Source organism: Schistocerca piceifrons, chromosome 5 (assembly GCF_021461385.2).
Source record: "Schistocerca piceifrons isolate TAMUIC-IGC-003096 chromosome 5, iqSchPice1.1, whole genome shotgun sequence".
Taxonomy (NCBI): domain Eukaryota; kingdom Metazoa; phylum Arthropoda; class Insecta; order Orthoptera; family Acrididae; genus Schistocerca; species Schistocerca piceifrons.
The window spans coordinates 106,797,740-106,821,218 of record NC_060142.1 but is presented as its reverse complement, the minus strand read 5'-3'; the positions used below and the strand labels follow the sequence as shown (position 1 = coordinate 106,821,218).

The window sequence follows — 23,479 nt, the reverse complement described above, 5'->3', positions numbered from 1 at the left end:
TTTCGATGGCGGTCCACATTGACCACAGATCATGTTGTCCTCACACTACACAGTCCTCAAATGACCATCGGCACCTTAGAGAAGCGTCCAGCATCCAGTCATGACATTGGCCTCAAACATGCGTGACGCATCACACTGATGAACCTGTGATACTGCATGCCTGTAAAGTGCATTGCTACCAGGGCGTCTTCGCATTTATGTAAGTTGCTAATCAGAGTTCAAATAAATCCTGCACACGTCAGTGAAGAGAACCCAAAGCCACTGATCCTGATACTATTCCAGGACTTCCCTTGCCCAGTATCATCATGCACCAGAAAGCTGGGGAAACAGTGGCTTTTTCAGTTGTTTATAATGGACGTTTAGAGATCATAGTGTGTGGATGGTTATTTTCTTTATGTTGTTAGCAAACTGGGACTGTTACACAGTATCTCAGTTGTACCATGTTTTTTAGTATTGATGATAGTGTGGGGATGGTTACATATTATCTGGGTTGTTACCAAGTTATTTAGTGAGGACAGTGAAAGCTGTATTCGAATTCGCCCTTGTTTGGGAAGTCCTCTGATTAAAGCTCCAAGTGGTGCTAGCTTCGGTCGCACAGCTTGAGGTTATTGCTAGAACTTAGGTGTGCGGAGCCAATGGACGTGCAGCACGTTCCACGTTTTTCCTGACTGGTCAGCTGCTGTAGTAGGCCCGGTTTCTGCCAGAACTGAGCGCCCTTACTTGTGGTCGAATGGGAGTTCATTTCGAGGCGTGACAGTGAATGGTTCTCTGGCAGGCCGACAAAGAGGCTTCGGGCTATATCTGTGACTGATAAACTAATGTTAGTCGTATGGTGGAGTTCCTTTGGGGATAGGGCTCACATGAAATGAAAGAAATCCATAAGGGTTTCTTTGTGCATAACAGAGGGAAACATTTCACATGTGGAATCGTTCATTCCAGATTCCTTTTTCCACTGAGATAACTTGACGGCGAGTAGATCTTCTGGAGTAAGAAATTCAGGACGCCACACTTCGTTAGAAATTTTTTTCTAGTGCGTGGATAGCCAATACAGAAAGCTTCCCATCATCTGTTAGCAGATTATCAGTAAGCCGATCTTTGAAAAAATACAAAAAGAATATTGAAGTGTTTTGTTACACCTAGATTGAGTGTTTTCATTTAGAATATACTGTTACGCATGTGCCTCAGGGCCCAGTACTAGCCTGAAAAATGTTTTACATGTTATTCATTTCATGTTCAGATAACTGTGGGAACTCTGTCCTAATAACATGTCCACAGCTGTTCTCCTGGCTATACGTCTGCCTCATCTTTCCCCTAGGAAACATATTTTACATGTTATTCACTTCATCCTTAGATAACTGTGGGAACTCTGCCTTAATAACACGTCCACAGCTGTTCTACTGGCTATATGTCTGCCTCATCTTTTCCCTAGGGGGAAGATATCCATAAATATCAATTAAATGTTTCGAGCTAGTGACGCGTACGTAATGTAGTTTGATGTTCAATTTGAGCCTAATGTATTTTAGATTTATTTGTGGTTTCTGATTATTTCCGGAGTCTCAGATTCACGTTAAGCTGGATAAGCGGAAGCTCGCCGCAGTTCCTTTTGCGAGAGTTTTCTTGTTGACGACGCGATGTGTTAAGCACCCTCTAATTATTTACTCAACTTTTCCTGTGCTAAAAGAGGATAATGAGCGATAACTAGCAGGTTCTTGCATCGTACCAGTAACTGAATCACATATCGTTGCTTTTCACATGATTCCGTATATGTTCTACGTTCTACTTCCTTTGTTTTGAGTTGTGTTCATTAATTAAGTTTGGTGCTCTTCATTACTTCAGATGGTTGCGTTTTCGATTCATTGTTGGATGACAATGACAAAGTCCGTCAGCCCGACTAACAACAACATCGAATTCAGTTAGTTCACCTGTGTGGACGAAATATCTTCTGAACATACAACACGTGTCCAAATTTAGTCATTAGAAGAAAACAGATGAATGATTCCCCTACAGAGACTCAGGTGATGGAATAATATGCCTTGTTACTTGCATTACCGCGTTGCTATCCTCCTAAACCTTGCGTTGCATAAACTTTTGGCGTTGTTAGCATTCAATAATTTAAAAAAAGTGACACACTAAGAACGTCATGTGGGTGAACAACCAAACCGATATCGTATTCACTTCAAAGCGCGAAACGTCAACCAAACAATAATTAAGAAAGCCGTTTAAATATCGAAGAAAAAGTTTCTCCATCTAGTTCGTATATGGAAACTATGAGACCTCAAGTAGTTCTTTGCAGTGATCGTGAGTTTCTTAATAACGGATCAGAAATGAAACTACATCTCCGAAACTAATGATAAGGTTCTTATCCGACTGAACTATCAGGAAGAATAAGTTAAGCTTTTCGGTGTGTCCTCTTACCTTTAAACTGCAGGTAAGCTTCATTCAGCTCTAACGGCCCGGACGTCTTTCCCACGAAGCTGTTGTAGACATTGCCGAAGGGGAAGCGCGGCTCGAGGTAGGGCACACCCTTCCTTTGCCAGTACTTATAAGAGTACGAGAACCACGCGTACACTGCCGCCACTACCAGCGACAGGGCTACCAACACCTCGGTTAGCCACGACTCCGCATAGAAGGCCATGCTGGCGACTCTGCAAAATAACATACAGGCATTGCATTGGTTCTCATGTGCTGACGGAAAAATTATTGTGCAGAATTTCACAGAAAATTGTTGATATCACTCAAGCCTTCCTATCTCTATCTCTCTCTCTCTTTGTGTGTGTGTGTGTGTGTGTTGTGTGAGTGAGTGAGTGTGTGTGCATGTGTGCGCGCGCGCCTTCCCCAACCACCACTTCACGCCCTCCGCCTTTTTCTAAACACCCACTCCCCCCCTCCACCCCCACACACAAACACAAACACGCGCTATCATACACACACATATGTGACAAATTACTTAAGAAACCCCGCTAGAGAGAAGACCGGTGTACCCTATAGACTATAATTTAAATATCTATATTGGCGACATTGTTAGACAATGGAAAAACATGATCAACCGAGGCACTAAAACAGGACCTCATAACTAGATGAACACCATGATGTTCGCTGAGCACAACCCGAAAAGCTCGATAAATTGTCTGGACTTCTCATAGAAAGAGTAAGACAACGGATTTTAAAGTAAAAGACGGTGCGCTGCTGGTGATATTTTAGAGCGTATTTCCCGTTTTAATTTCTTAGGTTGTGCTGTAGGTTACGAGCTTGAATATTATATCGACACTAAATTAAATTAACATCATAGGATACAAAGAACACTAGGCAACAGAGTGAGGAAGTAAATGACAGTAAAACTGTATAAGTAATAGATGCACTTGTTAGCACTCATCGCTCAGTCTCGCTTACAATAAGAAAGAAAGACCTAACACATACACAGGCCACAGAGATGGCATTCAGAAGACGCAAGAGACGTTGTCAATCTGCGGGGATCTGATAAGAAATGAAAACATCAGAATTACTTCCAAACTAGTAAATCTTTCTTCACAAAACTAGACCTCAAGCTCGCTACATTGATATCACATTTGTGCATTTCCCACTCTTCATTTGGCTATGAAACTTCGGCCGAATATCCATTTTGTAATTTCTGAGAAGTTTGTTTATCATATATCACTTCTGACTCACTACAGCACGAAGATGCTGGATAAGATAAATGCTTAAGATTACACCGCAATCATGAGATAAGAAGCTGTTGCTGATAATATCCAACGCTTAGAAAAATGTCCAAGTGTGGGCCATTATGAAGAACCCCTTTGTGATACGTTCTTGAAACAATTGTCACAAAACTTACGGCAAGAAATAATAAAAATGAGAAATAATAAGATGGTCGAGCGGTTCTAGGAACTACAGTCTGGAACCGCGCGACCGCTACGGTCGCAGGTGCGAATCCTGCCTGGGGCATGGGTGTGTGTGATGTCCTTAGATTAGTTAGGTTTAAGTAGTTTTAAGTTCTAGGGGACTGATGTCCTCAGAAGTTAAGTCCCATAGTGCTCAGAGCCATTTTTTTGAGAAATAATAAAAATGAGAAATAATAAAAATGTGGAGCATAAATAAAACCTCACAAAGATAGGCCATGGGAGCTAAAGGAACAGAGAATACTTGTGAAATCAGTATACAGTGTATCTTTGTGGACTGCAGATTGTCGTGACGTTCTCTGTGGTATAGCCTCGCCTATATCTCGCATCTGTGACAACTAACACACCTTCATTGCCTCAAGTTGGCACGTTTCCTGTCACACAGCTGGCTTTCATAGCTCTTCGGTGCCTCGATGTCGACGGGACGTTAAACCCAACTCCTTACATCCATAGACCTTCACAGGCGCTTCAGGACATTAATTTCTCTGCCAGAACCTCAGTGAAACCTTGATTTTAATTATATGAAAGGAAAGACACATTGATAACAATTTTTCAGCCAAGACTTTCTAATGTGAACAAAAAAGGGAACGCCAGTATAGATTGTTCCGCAGACGCTAATGGAAGACAAAAGGTTGTTCACACGTTGGGAATTAAATCTCCCCCATGCTCAAGCAAACAACGAACTGTGCTCATGTTATTTTAATACACGAAAGAGAAATTGAGTGAACGAAAGAATATGGATAACGATCCGATGATGATATATACAGATAAAAATTTCGGTTATCACAACTGTGCATTGTGCATTTGTAAGAATTCGTCCCTAATTACGTGTCGACAGGGAGTGAAAGTCAATATTTGTGCGTAACACTTGTGTGAAACTTTAGCCCTGTTCATCAAAAGTGAACAGAGACCGTCAAATGAATCGCTAAGACGAAATGCTGAAAGTCTCTGTTCAGACGACTTCTGGTTATGACACTCAAAAAACCTGTTAGTTGCAAGAAGTGACATTCTACCAGTAATTGCAATATTTATATGTACTGCAACAAAATTAAAGGATCAGTTTATAAACGTACATGTCAGAAACGCAGACGCCAGTTTACTCTTGTGGCTGACCTCGCACCTGAAGGTAGGCAAAACCCACTTATGGGGAGTCGAAAGAATTGCCTAACCCTCAGGAGTTAGAGAAACTTGGAGACGAAATTGGTGTCGAAATCTCGCACAGGTACATTTTTGAAGTGCTCAACAAAAATGTGAGGGATGTCACTGAGGGAGTTGCTGAACTGCCGCGTCGTAGAGGGACCGTTTGCCGTTTTATTCACATACATGATAATGCAGCATCCCCCTGTGATCACGCCACAGAAGTGAAGAAAACAGAAGCCCTGAAAAAACAAAAGACCCGTTTGCTGCTTCGGATCGCTGTTCAGTTTTCTTCGAATGGTTCTGAACGGTTCCTAGCGGTCCCAATCCGTGTAACGGAGCAAAAACTGTGGTCACACTACACTATAAAGGGGCAGATCGCGTTCAGTGTGGTTGCGGCCTACGAAGTCCTTACAGTAGAGCTGCAGCGCCCAGGGCAGCAGCGTCAAACGTTGTGAAGAACGTCATCTTATTGCTCACTGGACTGCAAAATTGTCGTATTCGACAGTGAAATGAGTGGGCATCTACGTCCCAAGGGAAGGGGTGGTTTCATTGACTCTCCCTGTGTCACCCACTGGAGCTTTTAAGTATGTATTCTGAGTGGCTTGATGTCTGTAAAGTTTCCCTCGCCCACCCACAAGAAAATCGTATGATTTCAACGGTGGATATCGTTTTTCAATTGCAGAGGCGTCACAGTAAGCGTTGAAAAATGGCTAACGGGGATGTCATGACCTTCCCATCTTGTGACACGTCCACAAGGGCTTAGGACAGAATATTTGTGGTGACATACGGTGGCAATGTGGCATTATTAACCCACCTTACAGCTCACATGAACTTCTGAACTCTGGCCTTTTTTTCGCATGTGTTTACACTTCGAATTATTGCTGAGCCCGAGGGTGACGTCACAGCGTGCCACACTGTAGCACCATTAGAGATGAACATTGTGGGCACCCCTGTGCGAAATTTCAGAATTATGCGTCGCAGTGTGTGACAGTTATGGGGTTTCGAAAAAGTGATACTTTAATTTTTGTTGCGCAATGTGTAAAGGGTGAATCACCTAAAACTTGCACCGTAAATATTGCGGAAATGAAAAGTGCTATTGATGTCCGATTTTCAGAGAATGGATCGGTAGTCTGGGGCTCGTACTATTAGCCAATATACATACTCTAATCATACTTAGAAAGTGTATTTTTTGTGCTCACAAACACTTTTTTATATGGAAAAAGATCTGTTGACATTACCAAAGTGCGAGACATCGTATTGTGAAAAGTTTCCACACCGACACTCGCTTCAGCCTTTCAACTATCATAGCTGCTGAAAACGATGGTGCTATGTTTGCTTGCAGTGCGCTTGTGTGTTCCTTGAGTGCATTGCGACTTGCTAATCAGTCAGTGTGTGACGGTTCAAGCAGTAGGTCGTGAGCGGGCGATGGGATTTACCAGTGCAGAAAAAGGCGACATGCTCATCGTATATGGAGAGAGTAGAAACAATGCAGTTCGGTCTTGTACTGTGTGTTGTTGTTGTGTAGTCTTCAGTCCAAAGACTGGTTCGACGCAGCTCTCCATGCTACTCTATCCTGTGAAAGCCTCTTCTACTCCGAGTAACTATTGCAACCTCCATCCATCTGAATCTGCTTAGTGTATTCATCTCTTGGCCTCCCACTACGATTTTTACCCTTCACGCTTCCCTCCAGTATAAATTTGCGATGACTTGATGCCTCAGAACATGTCCTGCCAACCGATCCCTTCTTCTTGTCAAATTGCGCCATAAGTTCCTCTTCTCCCCAATTCTATTCTGTACCTTCTCATCAATTACGTGATCTACCCTACTAATCTTCAGCATTCTTCCGTAGCACCACATTTCAAAAGCTTCTAATCTCTTCTTGCCTAAACTGTATGCTGCGAGATATCCCAACTGACATCAACCATCTCGGAAATTATTTATCAACATTTTCAAGCAGTTACGTGAAAGTCGTAGTGTAACACCTTGACAACGTAACAAGGAAACAAATGACGACCGAAGAGGGTGAAATTAATGTTCTTGCTGCTGTTGCAGTTGATACGCACTTTAGGTTCAGCGCAATCGCAGGAGGAAGTGGCACAAGTGAGGCAAGTGTCCAACGCATTCTTCGTCGACAAGGTTCCATTGCTATCACATCCCTTTTCACCAAGAGCAGCATGAAAACGATTATGAGAATCGTATTAACTTCTGTACATGGGCATTAAGAAAGGGTACTCGAGATGTATCATGTATCTTGTTTAGTGATAAAAAGACTCAACCAATTATGGCCGGATAAACCTCCGAAACCTGCACTATTTGTCTCTTGACAATCCCCGTTGCGTTTGTCAAATGGGGACGACAGCCAGCTAGATCCGCTGATATGCAACGACGTGTTTCTACAGCCTGCTCACACATCTCTGCCAAAATGCTAGCACGTGTGCAGCAGTCGTTCCACCATAAACATGTGGTGTGGGATAGTGAACCATCAGTTCACACACCCGTGTTTCATAGACAGAACACGAATTTGTGATACCAACATGATGGCTATCCAGCCCAAAGTGCACCAAGTATAACAGCACGTCTCAACAAATTGTTTTCAAGTCTTTGTATTGGACGCAGAGGGCCTGCCGGCCTCTTCCCAGATTTGATGCCTGTAGTCTTCTTTCTGTGGGGAAAGTTGAAAACTGCTGTCTACAAGTACATATCAACAACATCCGCTGATATGCAACAACGTATTACTGCAGCCTGCTCAGACATCTCTGTCGAAATGCTAGCGAGTGTGGTGGTCTTCAGTCCTGAGCCTGGTGTGATGCAGCTCTTCGTACTACTCTATCCTGTGCAAGCTTCTTCATCTTCCAGTACCTACTGCAACCTACATTCTTCTGAATCTGCTTAGTGTATTCATCTCTTGGTCTCCCTCTACGATTTTTAAGCTCCACGCAGCCCTCCAATACTAAATTGGTGATCTCTTGATGCCTCGGAATATGCCCCACCAACCGATCCCTTCTCCTAGTCAAGTTGTGCCACAGATTTCTCTTCTCTCCAATTCTGTTCAATACCTCCTCATTAGTTATGTGATCTACCCATCTAATCTTCAGCATCCTTCTGTACCACCACATTTCGAAAGCTTCTATTCTCGACTTGTTTAAACTATTTATCGTCCACGTTTCACTTCTATACATGGCTACACTCCATACAAATACTTTCAGAAACGACCTCCTGACACTTAAATCTATACTCGATGTTAACAAATTTCTCTTCTTCAGAAACGCTTTCCTTGCCATTGCCAGTCTACATTTTATATCCTCTCTACTTCGACCATCATCAGTTATTTTGCTCCCCAAACAGCAAAACTCCTTTATTACTTTAAGCCTCTCATTTCCTAATCACCCGATTTAATTCGACAAAATTCCATTATCCTCGTTTTGCTTCTGTTGATGTTTACCTTATATCCTCCTTTCAAGACACTGTCCATTCCGTTCAGCTGCTCTTCCAGGTCCTTTGCTGTCTCTGACAGAATTACAATGTCATCGGTGAACCTCAAAGTTTTTATTTCTTCTTTTATTTCTTCTTTCTTTTGTTTCGTTTACTGCTTGCTCGATATACAGATTGAATAACATCGGGGATAGGCTACAGTCAGAATCGACATACCTAGTGTATACACTTGTGTTGTTCCTGAGTGTGTGCTACAACAGATGCTGTACAAGAGTCAGTGTGGGAACTTTTCAAAATACGATTCCTCGTAAACGTCTCGCTCTAGAATCCTGCACCAAATGTGAAATGTGCAGGAGCTCCATCGTGCATGAACCACATGTTGTGTCGTACTTGTAAAGGCACATGTTCTAGCAGCATAGGTAGAGTATCCCGTATTAAATCATGATAACGTGCTCCATTGAGCGTAGGTGGAAGAACATGGGGCCCAATCAAGACATCACTAACAATTCCCGCTCAAACGTTCACAGAAAATCTGTTTTGATGACGTGATTGCACAATTGCGTGCGGATTCCCGTCAGTCCACACATGTTGATTGTGAAAATTTACAATTTGATCACGTTGGAATGAAGCCTCATCCGTAAAGAGAACATTTGCACTGAAATGAGGATTGACACATTGTTGGCTGAACCATTCGCAGAAGTGTACCCGTGGAGGCCAATCAGCTGCTGATAGTGCCTGCACACGCTGTACATGGTACGGAAACAACTGGTTCTCCCGTAGCACTCTCCAGTCGCGAGTCATAAGCTGGAATGTTCCGTGCTCCGTAAGACGCCGATCAATTGCTTCGAACGTCTTCCTCTCGGGACACCTTCGGTCTGGAAATCTGTCTCGATACAAACGTACCGCGCCACGGCTATTGGCCCGTGCTTATACACACATCAAATGGGCATTTGCCAACTCCGCATTTGTAAACATTGCACTGACTGCAAAACCACGTTCGTGATGAACACTAACCTGTTGATGCTACGTACTGATGTGCTTGATGCTAGTACTGTAGAGCAATGTGTCGCATGTCAACACAAGCACCGAAGTCAACATTGCCCTCCTTCAATTGGGCCAACTGGCGGTGAATCGAGGAAGTACAGTACATAATGACGAAACTAAAATGAGCTCTAACATGGAAATTAAGCGTTTCCGGACACATGTCCACATAACATCTTTTCTTTATTTGTGTGTGAGGCATGTTTCCTGAAAGTTTGGCCGTACCTTTTTGTAACACCCTGCATACAGTAAAACCTCGCTAATCCGTACCCTACAGGATCGAGAGCATGGTCGCAAGGTAAGAAAGGTCGGATTATCGGAGAAAAAAAATTTTTTTTTACCTGTAACATCACAATACAGTACAGTAAGACTTTAATTTTCAACTGGAAATACTGTCTGAAATTCTGTTCCATGTTAAAACAGTAACAAAACGAAAAGAAAACGTCGGCACATTAAAAAATCTTACACGAAAGTGTAATGTGAACTACACTACTGGCCATTAAAATTGCTACACCAAGAAGAGATACAGATGACAAACGGGTATTCATTGCACAAATATATTATAGTGGAACTGACATGTGATTACATTTTCACACAGTTTGGGAGCATAGATACTGAGAAACCGGTACCCAGAACAACCATCTCTGTCCGCAATAACGGCCTGGATACGCCTGGGCATTGAGTCAAACAGTGCTTGGATGGCGCTTACAGGCACAGCTGCCCATGCAGCTTCTACACGATATCACAGTTCATCAAGAGTAGTGACTGGCGTATTGTGACGAGCCAGTTGCTTGGCCACCATTGACCAGACGTTTTCAGTTGGTGAGAAATCTGGAGAATGTGCTGGTCAGAGCAGCAGTCGAACATTTTCTGTATCCAGAAAGGCCCGTACAGGACATGCAACATGTGGTCGTGCATTATCCTGCTGAATTATAGGGTTTCGTAGGGATAGAATTAAGGGTAGAGCCACGGGTCGTAACACATCTGAAATGAAACACCCACTGTTCAAAGTGCCGTCAATGCGAACAAGAGGTGACCGAGACGTGTAACCAATGGCACCTCATACCATCACGTTGGGTGATACGCCAGTATGGCGATGACGAATACACGCTTCCAATGTGCGTTCACCGTGATGTCGCCGAGCACGGATGCTACCATCATAATGCTGTAAACAGAACCTTGATTCATCCGAAAAAATGACGTTTTGCCAGTCGTGCACCCAGGTTCGTCGTTGAGTACACCATCGCAGGCGCTCCTGTCTGTGATGCAGCATGAAGGGTAACCGCAGCCATGGTCTCCGAGCTGATAGTCCATCCTGCTACAAGTGTCGTCGAACTGTTCGTGCAGATGGTTGTTATCTTGCAAACGTCCCCATTTGTTGACTCAGGGATCGAGACGTCGCTGCACGATCTGTTACAGCCATGCGGATAAGATGCCGCTCATCTCGACCGCTAGTGATACGAGGCCGTTGGGATCCAGCACGGCGTTCCGTATTACCCTCCTGAACCCACCGATTCCATATTCTGCTAACAGTCATTGGATCTCGACCAACGCGAGCAGCAATGTCGCGATACCATAAATCGGAATCCCGAAAGGCTACAATCCGACCTTTATCAAATCCGGAAACGTGATGGTACGTATTTCTCCTCCGTACACGAGGCATCACAACAACGTTTCACCAGGCAACGCCGGTCAACTGCTGTGTGTGTATGAGAAATCTGTTGTAATCTTTCCTCACGTTAGCACGTTGTAGGTGTCGCCACCGGTGTCAACCTTGTGTGGGTGCTCTGAAAAGCTAATTATTTGATTATCACAGCATCTTCTTCCTGTCGATTTAATTTCGCGTCTGTAGCACGTCATCTTCGTGGTGTAGCAATTTAATGGACAGTCGTGTAGTATCTGTACTGTAAGACACGCCTGTAATGTACGGTCAGATACTGTAAATGTGAGTGAAAGATTAATAGCTCTACCTACCTTATTACAGTACTGAAGTGACAGACAATTTACTTGCAATTAACTTTTTAAAACATGAAATGGCATGGTAAGAAAATGTTCTGTTCTTAAGCAGGACAAAAAGAATCTGGAATGAGCATTTGCTTAGCAACCAGCGACGTTGATTTTGTCGCAATGCTCCGCCTTTACGTATGCACAAAATGTCTTATGGGGGAGACTTAGAGCTTCGTTCGATGTATTGAGATACTATATCAAATCCATTTTTACGATCTGTATGCGGTACTCGAGCCATAGGTTCTTTGTCTTTGTTGCCGTCATCGTCTTTCTTGTTCTCATCCGTTGTTCGATGTACGGCATCAATGATTTGACCGTCAGTTAATTCTTCACCCGTTGTGCACTCAACGACAGCTGTAAGGATCCACTCCATTACATCATTTTGCTCAACAACCGGTTGTAAAATCAGCAATTGCTTCAAAATCGCTGGAGTGTCTACATCTCAATTTCATCACTCTTTGCGTAGATTGTTTCAACTTGATTCTCTTCACACGTTTCTTTCGGTGTTTCATCTTTAGCGTCATTCATTTTTTGTCACAGTTTGCGCCAAGATTTTTCATGCGTTGATGCCTCAATTTCTTCCAACACTGAGGCAGCTGTGTTGATTTCATCTTTTATTTTTATTAATTTCATTGAAACGAGCTGCTTCCTTCTTGTGTCCTTCTGAAACTGATCAAATGTATTTTCGACTGTATCGCCTCTTCAGCCACCCACTGACCCCCTGGTCCACGGGTAATATTACACATGCTAAATTGGCAGGAAGAAATAAAGGTTTTATTTCACCTTTTAAGGTTCATCTTCGGATGGATGAGATGTCAAATTGTCGAGTATCAGTATAGAACGTTTAGCGAGTTTCTTTCCCTTCAGGTATTTCGTAACGGCAGGGACTAATTGATCATGTACTGATGTCGCTTTGCTTGGGCAGCTTCATCATCAGTCATGGCACATGACTTCCACTAATCTTTACACTCTTTTCTCTCTGTGTAAACTGTACTTCATCTGGCAGACGAAGTAACGCTGTTTGTAACCAACGAAAGACAGTCATCAGATGCCTTGTTTCCAAAATTCGAAGTAAATGTATTGAGATTTCAGTCTAGATGATGCCCTGGCAGTCAGAGATAGCTTACAAAAATAACAGGAAAGAAACGTACAGACTTTGATACTCCGAATTATTGATTTCAGCTATGTTACTCTGCAAGGCCTTTCTCAGAAAATCTCTCGGCACCTGGAACGGGTTATGAATGCCATTGTTCTTTATACGTGTGATGTTCGAATCTGTGGTCATATTTCGCCAACTTATGAACAGTTGCCTTAGCTGCGTGCAGACAGGCGCAGGGATTTCCGTACCATCGGTCTTCTCTACTGTCTTATCAACGCAGACAGTCTCTCATAATCTCCCCTCGTCCTTGACGCTCTTGCCTGAGCAAAATGACAGCAACGTCCCATCCCGTCAGACCAAAATCCTCTCCGTCCCTCTCCATTGTTCAGCTACTTCCTCTAAGTCCTTGTCAGTAACAGAAACTCGACGCTGCAATAATCACCCACATTATGTTACATAACTAAATAACACATACAGACTCAGAAGGCAGTTACTGACGTATCTTCTAAAGCAACAATAATGATTACCACTGCTTCTGTTACCACCATACGTCCTTCCTTAGAATCTATTATACTTTTTCTTTCAGTGTACTTGCCTGGTGCAGTTTCCTTAAATTTCCTTTACCCAGGACTCGCTAAATCATAAAACATCTGTTTTGAACGCCTTTAAATTCGTTATTGTTATTATTATCATTATTCTCAGTATTATTGTTCAAAAATGTGTGCGAAATGTTATGGGACTTAACTGCTAAGGTCATCAGTCCCTAATCTTACACACTACTTCAACTAAATTATCCTAAGGACGAACACACACGCACACCCATGCCCGAGGAAGGGTTCGAACCTCCGCCGGGATCAGCCGCACAGTCCATCACTGTAGCCGCTTAGACCCCTCGGCAAATCCCGTGCAGCTCAGTATTATAGCTGTTATCATGATTAGAGGTAGCAGTAAACAGTAACAGAAGTACAGCCAGTATAAGCTTTTGTAGTTCACAGTCAGTATTATTTACTCTCATCCTCACTATACCACTCAAATCGTTTTAATACCATTTGCATATTAAAATCGTTATTTGCTAGGTATCTATGGTGTAAAAAGTGTATTGTACGCGTGAAACCCTGGTCCGCAATAAGAAAGAACCTGATGGCGCTAATGAGAGCAGGTTAATTAAATAAATGAATAAAAATAAAATATTTCCATCCAAGAATGGTGCTGAATGCACAAAGCATGACACGACGGTTAAACGTCAACTAGCTCCGTAGTTTCGTAACAGAACTGCACACTGCATCTGCATCAGAACTCCGCCAGCTGCCGTAGGGTGCATGGCGGAGGGTACCCTGTACCACCATAACTCATTTGCTTTCCTCTTCAGCTTGCAAATAGAGCGAGAGAAAAACGACTATCTATATGTGTCCGTATGAGCCCTAATTTCTCGTATCTTCGTCGTCTTTACCCGCAATGTATGTTGGCAGCAGCAGAATTGTTCTGCAGTCAGCTTCAAATACCGCATCTCTAAATTTTCTCAATGGTGTTTCTTGAAAAGAACATCGCCTTCCCTCCAGGGATTCCCATTTCAGTCTCCCAAGCAACACCGTAGCACTTACGTCTTATTCTAACCTATCGGTAACCAATCTCGCAGCCCGCCTCTGAATTGCTTCGAATGTCTTCCTTCAATCCGACCTGGATAGGATTCCAAACACTGCGGCAGTACTGAAGAATAGGTCGCACCAGCGTCCTATATGCATTCTCCCTGTAAAGGAGAATGCACTCTTTCCGAAGATTCTCCAGCTACACCGAAGTTGACCATTCGCATTCTCTACCACAGTCGTCACATGCTCGTTCCATCTCGTATCGCTTTTCAACGTTACGCCCAGGCATTTAGACGACGTGACTGTGTCAAGAAGGACACTAGTAATACTCTATCCGAACATTAAAGGTTTGGTCTTCCTACTCATCCGCATCAACTTAGATTTCTCCCACATTTATAGCTAGCTGCCATTCATCACACGAACTGCAAATTTTGTCTAAGTCGTCTTGTGTCTCCCTACAGTCACTCAATTTCGACACCTTACCATACACCACGGCATCAACCGCAGTTTGCTACCCACTCCGTCCGCCATATCATTTATGTATATAGAGGACAATAGTGGTCCTATCACACTCCTGGGGCACTCCTGACGATAACCTTGTCTCCGATGAACACTCGCTATCGAAGACGACATACTGGGTTCCATTACTAAAGAAGTCTTCGAGCGTCTCACATATCTGTGAGCTTTTTCCATATGCTCGCACCTTCGTTAACAGCCTGCAATGGGGCATCTTGTTAAATGCTTTCCGGAAATCTGGAAATATGAACTCTACCTGTCGCCCCTCGTCGATAGTTCGCAGTTTCGCATGAGTGACGCATTCTAAACCCATGCTCATTCGATTCGTGGGCATAAGCTTCTTTGTCTCAATAAAGTTTATTATATTCGCACTGAGAATAGATAAGTGCCAAACGGTTGTAACTTGTTGACAGTCATCGCAGCTTAAGTTATTTTTCATTATCAGTTATTTTTTAACTGTCCGTTATCTGTGCTGTGACTGGCAGCTAAATGCGAAACCGAATTCCTCCGCACACGACATATTTGTTGAGATAAAACTCCATGCCTGACACATCTGGTGATTTAAACCTGTGTGCCGCGAAAACGTTCTGTCTCGATTCAAGCATTAAGAACCTCCCCAAAAATATCTGTTACGCGGCATATCAAAGACTGTCTAGGCGGCAAATCCAAGTTTCTGAGTTCGAAAACACGCAGCTCCGTTACTGTAAGCAAAACTCGAAACCTAATATCTGCTGATGTTGCCTTGCTGCGCAGCGGAAAATGACCTGACCAATTAAAGTACTGCCGGCACTGGTTCACCACGTAGTAATGACAGTTTCCGTTTTTAAAAACTGTTCACTATTTTGTCCTTTCATCCATTGTTACGTGTCCCTGTACGCTGCCGCAGTTATACATCAACCCGCCGCCCCTTTCCTTTCATGTTTACATCTGCTCGCTCACCCTCCCCACGCAATCCCTCATGCTCCCTCTCTCTCCGTCTCTCACTGCCTGACCATGGAACCCGCGCAGAGTAATGCTCGCCCTTTCATATTTAAAATCGCTTTTCCTCAGAATGTCATCCGCTATCCCCCACACCTGCCTATCCCTTCGCAACAGCTGCAGAATCCTCTCCCCTCTCATCTTTTACACATTATCCTGCAAAAATTGTCGTCAACTACAGCTCACGTCTTTCTGAAAATCAACATATCCCATTTCACTTCCTCCAGCTTCCAGGAGTCTCAAATTTTGCGGTACTATCCTGTAAATTGATATGGGAGATATTGGACAACCAGAGTTTAACAGATTATTGGAAGAGTTGACATCAAATAAGGCTGAAGGTACAAATAAAACTGTTTTGGAATTTCTAAACTCATTAGTGGCAGTGGCAAAGAAGTGGCTGTTCCAGCAGGTTTGTGGAATCCATGAGTCTGGAGATGCAGTATCAGACTTTCGGAAAATTATCATCCACACACTCTACATGGGAATGGCAGATAAGTGCGAAAACTATCGTACTATGAACTTAACATCCCATGGATGATAAGAACAATACACAGAAAAATGGACAAGAAAATTCAGAACCTGTCAGATGGCGATCAGTTTGGCTCAAGGAAAGTAAAGGCGTCACAGAAGCTCAATAATGGTTCAAATGGCTCAAAGCACTATGGGACTTGACATCTGACGTCATCAGTCCCCTAGACTTAGAACTACTTAAACCCAACTAACCTAAGGATATCACACACATCCATGCCGGAAGCAGGATTCGAACCTGCGACCGTAGCAGCAGCGCGGTTCCGGACTGAAGCGCCTAGAACCACTCGGTCACAGCGGTCGGCGTCACAGAAGCAGTTCTGACGTTGATCGTGGTAGTGGAAGCAAGACTTAAGAAAAATCACTACACGTTCTTAGGATATGTCGAACCTGGAATAATATTGGAGTACGCAGAGTAGTGCGCGATACTCGAAATTCAGAAAAAAAAGGAGTAAGCTACAGGGAAACAGGGGTAACATACAGTGTGTGCAAAGTTAGTTAGTTTCACGTTCCATGGATTTTTTGGACGATAAATTGCAATGATGTAGAACAAGTCATTTTACATTCACATCACAAATTAATTTGTAAGTATGGCTACATGGTGAATATTTACGAGTATTTCGTTTTAATGTAGAGATGAGAGTTGATAATACTGCCACCACCTCTTACACATTACGATAATAGAATAATAAGAATGAAATCTCGAGAGGGTGTAATCCAGGGATGCAGTCTATTACTGTTGAGTCGAAAAAGTAATATGATGAAAATAAATGTTCAAGAGTGAGATTAAAATTCAGGCTGAAGGAATATCAATGTTAAGATTCCTTGATGGTATTAGAATCGCCGATGAAACCGAAGAGGAAATGCATGACCTGTTGATTGGAATGAATAGTCTAATGAGTAAAGAATGTACTGAAGGTAAACCAAAGAAAGACGAAAGTAGTGAGAAGTATCGTAAATGAGATTAGCGATCAGCTTAACAGCAAAATGGGGGATCACGAAGAAAAATTACACGTAACGAACAAAGTAAGGAGGACATAAAAAGCACGTTATCACTAGAAAACAGGGCATTACGGGTCAAGGATAGTCTGCTGGTATCAAAAGTCGGTCTAAATCAGAGGAAGATATTTCTGAGAATGTACGTTTGTAGTACAGCATTGTATGAAAGTATACCTTGGGCTGCAATAATCGAAGCGTTTGAAATTTGGAACTTTGCGGTAAGATATTACGGGACCAAACTGCGTAGGTCATCAGTCCCTAAGCTTACACACTACTTATTCTAACTTAAACTAACTTACGCTAAGGATAATACACACGACTATGCCCGACGAAGGACTCGAACCTCCGACGGGGGGAGCCGCGTGGACCGTAGCAAGGCGCCCCAGACCGCGCGGCTAAACCGCGTGGCGAAGCGTTTGAGATGTGGTTCCTGAGAAGGATGTTGAAAATTAAGTGGCCTGACAGCGTTCCGAATAGCGGAGTTCCCCACACACTCAACGAGAAAAGGAAAGTGTGGAAAATACTCAGAAGGAGAACGGACAAGACTATATGACATCAAGAAATAACTCCCGTGGTACTAGAGGGAGCAGCATAAGGCAAAAATTGTAGACAAAGGCATAGATGGGAATATACCCAAAAAGCAACTGAGGACGTTGCGTGCAAGCGCAGTTTTTAGGTGAAGAGGTCAGGGCAAGAGAGAAATTCGTGGTAGACCGCTTCGAAACACACAGAAGACTGACATGAAAAAAAGAGAATAAGGCTCAACAATGTCAGACAGTGGAAGACTTCAGGTTTAGATGTGTGGTTACCCTTAATCATAAATAAAATCGGCTTTTATCTTTGTTCAAGGGAAATCATAACTTAAAAACTCATACAAATTATTAAAATAGATGTACCTACATATGCATGTATGTATGTTCTACATCTGCCCCTAAACCACAGGACCGATTTCATCCAGCTTTGCTACACATATCATTAACTCTCTGGAAAGAATCACCGTGTGGGTAAGAACCACATGCCTACCAAGGGATGGGAATGAGGGTGAAAAATCAGTGTAGCCCATACTTTAGCTACCCAGTATTTGAGAAAGAGACCACTTAGTGACTTGCAATTTCAAAGTTTATGAAACTTGTTCTCATTGACGACCCCCACAAAATGTTTAAAGGGAAAAATTTTGTTGTTTTCAGATTTCCACTATTCATGCAGTAAAACGGCCATATGAAACATAAAGTTTTACTTTATTACTCCTTTACTGCTGACTGCATTCTTGAGATATTTTGCAGACAGTATACACACATATTACTGTACGTATCAGAAAAATCACGTCATTGTACGACACTTAGGTCAGGAGATAATGACGTCATAAAAGCCGAATGTGTCAAAAACTACCTCATCGTGCAAGACGTTTAAACTTATTAGTTCGTTACCACTAACTCTATTCCCAGCACTTTAGTATACAGGATCCACATTTGCCGCAGCAGCCACATTTGCAGCTTAATGTACCTACAAAAATATGCACTGTACAACACATGGTTGAGGAGATATGAAGCCAAATGCTGAGATGCGAGAAAAAACTACCGCATCATACTGGATGTTTCAATTTATTACGTCTTTGCTACTATCTCTATTCGCAATACATTTCGCCAACTGTGTCCACATATGGCACAAAAGGCACCTGCAACAATTATATCATTGTACAGCATATAAGTTAGAAGATACGGTATCATAAACATTAAGTGAAAATGAAACTGCAGGGCGAAATTCTCTAGACATATAGGTAGTAGGTAACATGTGTGTACAAATACGTATGAAATATGTTAAATATTTGTGAAATATCTTTGAATATGCATATGCGGGCAAAGCCACAGGTAAAAAGCTCATCCTAAACCATCGGAACAACATCAGTCGAATTTGGTACACATATTAATTACAGTCTGGGAAGAAACAGCTGCCAACTATTGGTGTGAGTGTGATGACGTGCAGACATAAGGGAGGACGAAGAGACGCACAAACTGCGAAGGGGATGAGGGAGATAGGGTCAGACAGAAGGACAAGCAGGTGGAAGGAGATAGGGGAGAGGGAAATGGACAGGCAGAGAGCAGAGAAGGAGATAGAGAGAGAGAGAGAGAGAGAGAGAGAGAGAGAGAGAGAGAGAAAGAGATTGACAGGGGCAGGGGGAGGAAGAGACAGAGAGAGAGACGGAGGAGGTGGATACGAACAGACAGAGGGAGAGGAGGAAAAGGACAGAGGAAAGGAAGAGCAGGAAACAGACAGAGAGAGGGGCAGAAGGAAATGGACAGAGAGAGGATGAAGGAAGAGATGGACGATTAGAAAATTAAAGTAAATAAGTACCGGACAACACCGTGTTTGTCAGCTAGTAGAATATAATTTATCACCTTTTTAATGTTTCTAAATGATTTTTAGGTATTTTTAAACATCTCTGGCTTTAGCGTTGATGTAAGTGTCGCCTATATAATTCTAATAGTCTCTGTAACCGTTTGTTCAACAATCACATGCCATCTCATAACGTATATCATGAATATGGCACACGGATCACGGAAATAACTCCATGCAAAAATAAAAAAAATGCCTGTTTTAATAGGCAATCTCTCTGAAAACAATGCGCATTTTTCATCGGCAATCTCTCTTACCTACTTTTGTCGTTCAGACAGTTAATGACACCATCCGTACACCATCCCCCGTATCTGCGAGCACATTTTCCATCGCCGCTTGCTACACTAAAGCCACGAAACATCAGGAGCTACACTAAATTCCGACACGGCCGTACCTAGTCAGTCGCGCATACTTAGTCCGTGGAACGGTAACGTCGCAACCTGTGTTTGTGGAATAACTTTCGTCGAAGTAATGCCGCGGCTGTTGACAAACAAAACGAGGCTGTTTGAAAAACAACGATCTAACAACGAAATGCGCATGCGCAGAGAAGTTCAAGGACGTTCAAAGGCGGAGCAGTGCACACCTGCTGGTTCGGTTCGCATAGCTACGGCAGTTCCGCCAGCTGTCTGTTACAAGCGCGGGAACTGACTAATGAGCACAAGAGCTCTCACTATGCAGTTAGTCTTCATAGTACAAAAATAGAACATAAAGACAATGATGACACACACACACACACACACACACACACACACACACACACACACACGACACGTCAAGCCACAGCACGCAGCAGTGAGCAGCTAGGAGAGAGATGGCACAAGACGCGGCTGCTTCCGCACACTCACCGCTGGGTGGCGAGCTGTCTCCTGTCTGAAGCCCGCTCTCTGCTCCCTCATATAACAGCTGGCCTTCGCTCCGCCAGTCACAGTGACTGTGCGAAATTTCGTGTGACGTCATCTACTGCGAGGCAGAGAAACCGGTAATCAGTCGGAATCCCAGAGGAAACTGCCTGTAAGAGTGACTCAGACAAAATCAGATAATTTCTGATTGCTCGGAATATGCGTCCTTGTTGTTCTTCGTCACCTCACGATAAAAGATATTATGTGGAGCTGTCGACCGCACAAATGATTATGGTGATAATAAGCATACAGGATGAGTCACCTAAGACTTAGCACATCTTTCATTTCATAAACCGTTCCAGATAACGTAAAGGGGGTTTCTGCAGTTCGTAGTATATCGAGAGCAACCTGATGTTTTGTATCGATAACGCCCTGAATTTTGGTATCAATCAAGATATTGAAATAAGTATGGTCATTTTTTTGTAATGGTGCCGTATAAATGCATTCAGGAGCTCTTGGAATGGCAATTACAATGAGCAGCGGTTGTTAATATTGACACTGAAACCTTCGGTAAAACAATGCGAGAAATGTGCTAAAATAGGAAAACAATGCGGCCAGATTTGACCAATGCGACGTAAACAATATATGCAGCAAAACAGGCCTGTGCTACTAAGATAAAACCTGATTTCCTATACGACATAGATACAAGGTCAGCTGTGATATTTGTGCCCCACTGCCGGCTGTTAACGAAGATACGAGCATATGGAATAAGTTCACAGGTATGTGAGTGTATCAAATATTTCTTAAATAACAGAACCCAGTATGTTGTCCTCGACGGCGAGTGTTCATCAGAGACAAGGGTACCGTCATTAGTGCGTCAGGGAAGTGTGATAGGTCCGCTGTTGTTCTCCATATACATGACTGATTTCGCTGACAGAGTGGATAACTATCTGCGGTTGTTTGTCGTTGATGCCGTGGTGTATGGTAAGGTGTCCAAGTTCGGTGACTGGAGGGAGATACAAGACGACGTAGACAAAATTTCCAGTTAGTGTGATGAATGGCAGCTACCTCTAAATGTGGAAAAATGTAAGTTGATTCCGATGAGTATGAAGATAAAACCTGAAATGTTCGGATACAGTATTGCTAGTGTACTTATTGACATAGTCAAGTCGTTTAAATATCTGGGCATAAGGTTGCAAAGCGATATGAGGTGTTACGATATAATATAATAAAAAATTATAATAAAAAATTATAACATGTTTTTTAGTTATATGGAATTAACGAGATTAATTTTTCGGCACTGGGACAAGCACAATAAGCTGGGCTGTGCATGTAAACGGGTAAAGAATCTTTTCATTAGTTCCACATAAATGAAATAGCTCTTCTCCTGTTTTAGGTCTATGCTTACAAATTTATGTCTGATCGCCGTATCCACCTACAAAATCTTGACCGTGTCCATTTTGCGTTAATTGGATCTTCGTAATTTTCCGAAGTACACAGGTGGGCTTCAGTTCTTCTCATTACAGTACTACTTGAAATAATAAATCATACAACCTTTTAGTTAATAAAATAATACTATATTCTTCTGTTCGATGCGCATAGAAAATACATACTCCTCACTTTTTCACATCGCCAAAAATGGCGGTCTGCAACTACGCGCTAAGATAACCAGCAGAGCGCGAATCCTTCCTCTCACTGAGGAACAGGAAAAACATCTTATGTTTTTTAGCATCTGAAAATCAAAAATACATGACGGTAGGCGCAGGCTCAGCGCTGGGCTACCGCTTCACGTTTTCTCTTTGCCTTTAAAGAAAACGAAAACATAAAAGTAAGAAATGCGAAAGGTACATCACAAATGCCACCCTACTGTATACTGTCAGAAATAAGTCTCTTTATTTAGGGAGACAGTATACAGTAACCTTATTTACACTGGGGCTCATAGTTCAGTCACTTGGTGCAAGTCAATGGAGTTTTAATACCCTTATGCTACGACAAGTATATCTACAAAGCTTCATTTCGTTGCCCATTGCAAATTCATACACACAAATACATTCACATATACCGGGTGATCAAAAAGTCAGTATAAATTTGAATACTGAATAAATCACGGAATAATGTAGATAGAGAGGTACAAATTGACGCACATGCTTGGAATGACATGGGGTTTTATTAGAACCAAAAAAATACAAAAGTTCAAAAAATGTCCGAGAGATGGCGTTTCATCTGATCAGAATTGCAACAATTAGCATAACAAGCTAGACACAGCAAAGATGATGTTCTTTACAGGAAATGCTCAATATGTCCACCATCATTCCTCAACAATAGCTGTAACCGAGGAATACTGTTGTGAACAGCACTGTAAAGCATGTCCGGAGTTATAGGAGGCATTGACTTCGGATGTTGTCGTTCAACATCCCTAGAGATGTCGGTCGATCACACTTGCGACTTCAGGTAATCTAAAAGCCAATAATCGCACGGACTGAGGTGTGGGGACCTGGGAGGCCAAGCATGACGAAAGTGGCGGCTGAGCACACGGTCATCACCAAACGACACGTCTAGCAATATGGGGTGGAGCGCTATCCTGCATAAACATCGTACGTTCCAGCAGGTGTTTATCAGCCAGGCTGGGGATGATGCGATTCTGTAACATATTGGTGTACCTCTCACCGGTCACGGTAGCAGTTACAAAACCAGAATCACGCATTTACTCGAAGAAAAAAGGTCCGATAACGGTAGATGTGGTAAATCCAACCCATGTCGTGACTTTCTCGACGTGCAATGGAGTTTCCACGACAGTTCTAGGATTTTCGGTAGCCCAAATTCTGCAGTTGTGGGCGTTGACAGTCCCTCGGAGCGTCCGCAGCTCGTGGTCGTGCGGTAACGTTCTCGCTTCCCACACTCGGGTTTCCGCGTTCGATTCCCTGCGGGGTCAGGGATTTTCTCTGCCTCGTGATGACTGGGTGTTGTGTGCTGTCCTTAGGTTAGTTAGGTTTAAGTAGTTCTAAGTTCTAGGGGACTGAGAGC

General features: G+C 42.9%; 1 protein-coding gene across 1 annotated transcript in view; it reads right to left on the bottom strand.

Annotated features, from left to right (window-relative positions):
• LOC124798334 (probable cytochrome P450 6a14) overlaps window positions 1-20,492 on the bottom strand; it is a 57,579-nt gene extending 37,087 nt beyond the window's left edge. The window contains exons 1-2 of the mRNA XM_047261687.1: window positions 20,462-20,492; window positions 2,416-2,645 (exon numbers count right to left, since the gene is read on the bottom strand). Coding sequence (XP_047117643.1) covers window positions 2,416-2,635 — 220 coding nt within the window. The 5' untranslated portion in view covers window positions 2,636-2,645; window positions 20,462-20,492. The remainder of the gene's footprint in view (window positions 1-2,415; window positions 2,646-20,461) is intronic.
• Window positions 20,493-23,479: the final 2,987 nt, after the last annotated feature.